General features: G+C 44.3%; 1 protein-coding gene across 1 annotated transcript; it reads right to left on the bottom strand.

Annotated features, from left to right (window-relative positions):
• Positions 1-1,576: 1,576 nt before the first annotated feature.
• Positions 1,577-5,710, bottom strand: LOC119319075. The gene is made up of 2 exons (XM_037593586.1): positions 4,728-5,710; positions 1,577-1,950 (listed from the first exon to the last, which is right to left on the bottom strand). Exon 1 carries the CDS (start codon positions 5,662-5,664, stop codon positions 4,732-4,734), a length of 933 nt encoding a protein of 310 aa, XP_037449483.1. The 5' UTR covers positions 5,665-5,710; the 3' UTR covers positions 1,577-1,950; positions 4,728-4,731.
• Positions 5,711-6,409: the final 699 nt, after the last annotated feature.

The following is a 6,409-nucleotide window of genomic DNA, read 5'->3' as shown; positions in this document are numbered from 1 at the left end:
CTTGTATGAGGAAACATACATGATTACTGGACCTGGGGATATAGAATATCGGGAGCATGTGTGGAAGCAACATGGATAGAGAAAGTTTATTTTGGAAACCACCAGGGAATATGCTGGAGAGAATGCTTCTGATGCTCTAGCGAGTTATGATCTAGCATGCATACCCTGGTCCCATGGGAAGCTATGGATTGGTAGGTCGCGCTAGTTTAGGGGTGTGGACCGTCCAAATGTGTGGCATGTATTTATGTGTTATCATCGTAAGTACATACTTCCTCTATTCGACGCCCCCACCCCCTCCCCCCACCACCCTCTGACCAACACACGCAGCAACGAAACACCACATTCGCAGGGCTACTAGACCAATATTTTTTGTTGTTCTAACAAGGAGCTTTATAATATTACTTAGAGGGATTACGGGATAACTGCATATAATCATGAAGGAAGGTAGAGCCGTAGTTAGTCCACATGCACCTCCGCCTAAGCTCACTAGCCTATTTAGCACATCCATGATACACCTCATTTGCTTCACGAACCACATGCACCAACACACCTCCGCCTAAGCCTCTAATAAGCTCCCTTGTATCTTGAGAGATAGCAACAATCTTCGCACGATCAAAGCAGTATGTGTTACACAGTTTGACCACCTCCTGGGCATCACTCTCTATGACGATTCTTTGAAATCCAAGCTTGCTTGCCAACCGCATTTCATCACGAGTTGTGCAAGCTTCCATGGACGAAGAGCTACCTGCTCTTGCGTTCCAAAGTGCATGTGCCCGGAGCAGGGAACCTGAACGGTTCTTGATCATCAAGCATGTACACATCAGACCGAGGGAGGAAAGGACAATGATTGTAAATTGTAATGTAAGAAAGAGAACATGACCGATGAGAAAAAGAGGACAGCCATTGGACCTGGCATGTCTACCAACAAGCATATGGCCATAAATATTCCTTCTCGTCCCACGATCAGCAGCAGTAGCAGCATCTGCATCAGCTGACAAACGCCATCCTGAAACGAAGAACTTTCTCCCCCTTACGCAAACCTGACCAATATAACAGTAACGAACAGCCGAACGCACCGTGCAAACAATATCTATCAGAGGTGTGCGTCAAAGGTGACTTTGTTTCCCAGTCCAAATGCTCCAGCAAATGTAGCAGCAATACCCATCATAAAGAACCTGTCTCGTCACAGCAAAAAATAACACAACCAGGTAAAATTTGCCAGAGTAGGAAGACAGCAAAGAGCTGCCATCACAGCTAGATAAGTATCAGATTTGTTGAGCTTCCTATCACTTGTTGACAAAAAGTTGTGTGTCTAACCCAACAGGGTAGTCACAAGATAGATATCTCTTGCAAAGATGTGGAGTATCAGAATTGTTCAGATCCTGATCGGTCGACGATGAAGGCATGAAGCTTACCTGTTTTATTTCAGCCGATTGCCTCAGAATGTGGCTTTCGAAAGGCATCCGACAAAACTACAAATTTGAATTCTCAAACCTAGAATGAGCAATAATAAGAACCTAAAGCAGCAATTGATCATTGGATACACGAACATGTTGAGCAGAGGATAATGTGCTGCAACTGCTGAGACTTTTGACAGCAATAAGTTACTCGACAATTTTTCCAACACACATACACACACACACAAAAAAAAAGCCTCTTGGATGTAAAAGTTCACAAAAAATCACGTAGATTACAACATTTCTTGCTAGGACACGCTTAACATAAGCATATGTAGCGAAGTACATGGACTAATCCACCTTGCTTGCAGCATCTCTTGTTTTACATTTGCCTCATACCGCACATATAGCGAGGTACAGGATGGCTGATTCCTCGTAAGAAAAACGAATGCCCAAGTAAGGTCGGCAGCACCATCTTGACCATCCTCCATTTCTCTGCAAAGGCTCCAGATGCATGGCACAAAAGAGACACTGAAAGCAAAGCGAGTTCATCCTGCAGATACACTTAATAGTTAGAACAAGAATTATGTGGATGCAACAAAAATCTTTGCTTCCGCAGTTTAATAACAAGGCGCTGCATACAAAATCGACAAGTACACCACAGATTGACCACTTAAGACTAAAGACACGTAAACTGCTCATTCATGCTTCAAAGGAGCCCCTCTTATGCTAGGTAGGATATTTGATTATCTGAGCCTCTTATGAACATACCCACATTACTTATCCCGCATAACCTAGATTCTAATTGATTATATATCCATACTGGGATTTTTGGGTTGATGATCCATCCTTTTGCGGTCACTTCCATTTATTTTCCCTTCCCTGATTATTTTTGTTCTTGCATTCTGCTCCTGTCAACTGTCAAGTCACAGCTGTCCATGCCAAGCTGTGTTCTTTCTGAACAAGAACCTCATAAAAAAGAAGGGAATAATTGAACCATGCGCAAGCAGTGATCCGCAACTAATGATAATGCCCGTCTACCTGGGCATAACTGTGGCATTAGTATTGGAATTTGAAGCGTCAGCAGGGGTACAAGCATCGACACTGAACCACATACACAGAGTGCGGTGGTCATTGTTGTGGCACTGCATTTGTTGTAGGGCTGGGCATTGTTGCACCTAGGGGTGTTGCAAGCTCGTCGATAGCTCTCCACAGGTCTCGTCAAGAGCTTGCAGCCTAGAAAACTACTCGGTGGGGCTCGTACAGCCATGCCACCACTGATGCTAGTATCAATATGGTTGAATCCAAACACCAACATCAACATGGGAGCAAAGGTAAAAAGAGAAGGAAAAAAAGGCTGACTTGTGAAGTTGCAACAAATCAATATCTTTGCATGTTATATATTTACCAATTGGGATTCCTTCCAAGCCACCGCGTTGACTCTAAAAAAACAGAAATAACCCATTGGGTTTATCTGTATGGTCCAGATCATAATGCATCCACACCATAACTCCATGTTCGGATGCCGTACAGATCATGGCGACCAAATCAAATCAATCGGCATAATAGTTCAAGTCACCTACATCTCAGTAGCATTGTAGCAAACCTGCCAAATGAGTTCAAGCTGATCGGAAATTACTAGTTGGGGTGGGTTTCTCCCATACTAATGAAGTAATGAGGTCCACGTAAATGTTTAAGATTGCCTAATTAATGAGATTTTTTTTCATTTTTAGTGGAAACCATCCAATGCCACAATGCATTCATGATAAAGATAGATGCATGTGCTTTGAGTATTTTCTCCCGTTGGATTGACTGGAGCTGCTCAAATTGACCAACAGCAAATTGTACTGCTTTACTAATAAATCAGAAATAGCACAACTAATTGGATGCAAACAGATAATTCAGCTTTCGTGCTTGTGCAGTAGAGGGAAAAGTTTGAAAATAACTCAAGAAGCAAACGCTCTTCAAATTGATGTACGTTCATGTGCGTACCCAATAAAGCAAATTCATATCATGTATCAAACAATAATATTATTTGAGTAATCCCCCGGATTTTGGAAACTTAGTAAGGTTATACCTTATACGCTTTGAATATAAAATACTTATATTGCTACTTGAGAATAATGTATGTGTATTTGTTGTAAACAGTATTTTGATAATATCAAATTTGATAGGGTACGTAAATATTTCTAAACACCTATTAGTGTTACCAACTGTGTTTGAAGACTGTTTTGACATTTAAATGATAGTTTTTAAAAAATCATAGGGGGTCTAAAGGTTGAAGGCTCACCCTATTCCTAAGGGAAATAGATAAAGATGACACGTAGCTTCAAGAAATCCCATGGTGTGAATCTTATTACGTCCGTGTCGTCTTAGATATCATGTGGATGACTATTCAGTGCTACAAAGAGAACCATGTCAGCGGAGTCTAACTATAATCTGTCCAGTCACCCGGAGCATGTGCCAAATCATATTCAAAAAAGAAAAGAAAAATAAAAGACATGTGGGTAACTTTTTGTTCCAAATGGGTAGGGTGTTCCTGCAATTTATGAAAAGAGAATAGAGCTGTCCCGTTACTAGGAAAAACTGGGCTGAAAACCTTAACATGGAAGGCTTGCAATTAAGTTTATTAAGGAAATATGAAGCAGTATATAGCTCAATTTTAATTAAGCTAACAAATATCAGAATATTTATACTTTCACAAACCAATACCAAACAGCAGCTTGATAAAGCTGTATAAAGTTACTGAAAATATAGTTCCAGGCTTCACCACAACACGAAACATACATGCAGTTTTAAAATCTTGCAAGAGTGTACTCCTATTCCTTTCCTATATTTCTATTTCATACTTCTTTTACAGGTAACCGGTATCATACTTGCACGGGTTTATGCCTAGTAACTAGAAAACGAAAATAGTACGCACAAAAATTTAAACAGGAGTAAATCAATGGTCAAATGTTATCTAAAGAGAGGCAAATAATAGAGGTAGTGCGTCTATAAGAGGGACAAATGATCATTTAGTCAATTCCAGTTAACAAAATGTAGCAGAAACTAATGCACAAAGGATAAATTAACGCCTTTCCTTAGATGTAAATGGCCCTCAGACATTAACTGAAGCAAATGTTATGCAAACTTAGTGGGATATGTATGCTCTTCTTGGTATAAAATGAAGTTGTTTTCTTTATTACCATGTTGCAAAGCAATTATTGACCAGGAAACAGCATGCCCACCTTCCCTACTTTGATGAGGTCTTGTAACAGCGTAAAGCAATCACATCTACACGAACAATTAGGACATTGAGCACAACGATAATGATAAAAAATAACTTACCACATCATATACTTGGTTTTGACAACGGCGGGGGGTAGCCAAAGTACCAGTGAACATGTTCAGATTGGAAGAATTGCCCCCTGCTCCTACAAACCTTCCTCAGTTCAGAAGTCTTGACCTCGAGGGAAAAATAATCTATATCCCAATCAGTCCTGGACAATGGTACCCCGGAAGCTATATCAAAATCCACTTGATCTTGAGTAGTGGCTCCAAGGAATAAGAGTCCCTCAGCTGCACTCACAGTGAAATAATCATATCCGCGAGGCAACGGTATAATATTCTCTAGCTGCCAATCACTGGAAGATTCACCATTGTTTTGCTGAGTCATATGATAGAGATCAAATGAGCCATTTGGGCTGTGATCACCGACGAGAGAAAACTTCTCGAGATATCCTTCTCTACCTACTACAATGCCAGGCAAACTTCTGTTCTGGCCAGGTAGAATTCTAGGGGGTTTATCGTAACTGGCGAGAAATTTGAGTATCCGGCCAGGCAGATGTGTGAGCAGTATATCATAGCCGGTGTGATAGTTCACAGTGAAAAACTCCATTCTTTGTGTGTCCAGCACGAACAACTTGTCTAACCAAGGTGACGCCAAGTAGAAGCATCCGCGCACGTTGTCGAAACCGGACAAGCCACGGAACCCATAAGTGGGAGACATGCGCAGTCCAAGGGGACGATAGTCCACGCCTGACAAACTCCGAGCGATAGATGCAGCTATACACCATTGCTGTGTGACAGACGAGAAGACAAACGCGGTTATCTTGGAACCATAGGTGGCTAAGCATATCACCTTGAACGACATCTCATCTTCATCATCGCCAATGGGAGCAAGGATGGGCACGATATCAAGTGGGTGCTCTTCCTGGACAGCGAGGTCCGTCGGTATGGGCGGGAGCAGCACGTAGCTCCGTGACAAGGGATCACACACCGCCATGTCTTTGAGGGTCTCCAAAAATCGGCAGTCCTCGAGGAGGACGCGGCCGTCGCGGACGTCGCGGACTTGCCAGGGGATGCCCTTGCTGCGCACGGGGACGAAGGAGTAGGTGAAATCAGCGGCGTCGGCGACGGCGCGGGCGAGCGGGGCGGAGGCCTGGGGCGCCTCGGCTGGCTGGAAGCCGCCATCCTGGTGTACGAGCCCTAGGAGAGGAGGTGGGTAGAGTTTGCGGTGGCGGCGGAGGAAGGAGCGGTCGGTGATTATGCGGCGGAAACGGGGGCTGGCGGTTGAGGCGCGGGCGAGGTCGGCCGGGGTGGGCAGGCGGAGGAAGATCTCCTCGAGGATCTCGTCGACGAGGTGCGGCGCCGGCGTGGGCATGGCGGCGGGGTGGGACAGTGGGAGGAAGGGGATGATGGGGGCGGCTAGGGTTTCGGGCGGAGTTCAGAGCAGCTAGGTTGTCAGGGAGTGAGGCCTAGGTCGCTAATTGCGCACGGAATTTAGCGTGAGGCCGCCAAATACTGACGGAATTTACCGCGAGGTTGCTAATTGCGCTTAGTACAATTCTAATCCCCCCTTCCACCGCCGCCGGCGGCCGCCACTGCCCCCCGCAGCCGAGCTCGAGTAAGCCCACGGTGGTCGCTGCATCTAACATATGGTGCTTTGGGATGAACGATCCAACCATTGTTCTTCCCGTACACCTCACCTTGGAGACGAAGGAGTGGATGTTTTTTACCCACGGAAAGAT

The sequence above is a fragment of the Triticum dicoccoides genome, chromosome 6A (assembly GCF_002162155.2).
Source record: "Triticum dicoccoides isolate Atlit2015 ecotype Zavitan chromosome 6A, WEW_v2.0, whole genome shotgun sequence".
NCBI classification, from domain to species: domain Eukaryota; kingdom Viridiplantae; phylum Streptophyta; class Magnoliopsida; order Poales; family Poaceae; genus Triticum; species Triticum dicoccoides.
The sequence above is the reverse complement of the archived record's forward strand: the minus strand, read 5'-3'. Positions and strand labels throughout refer to the sequence as shown.

Bases quoted from the DNA above. Each gene is read 5' to 3' on its own strand.
- LOC119319075 (XM_037593586.1), bottom strand. From the start codon at position 5,664: ATGGCGGTGTGTGATCCCTTGTCACGGAGCTACGTGCTGCTCCCGCCC.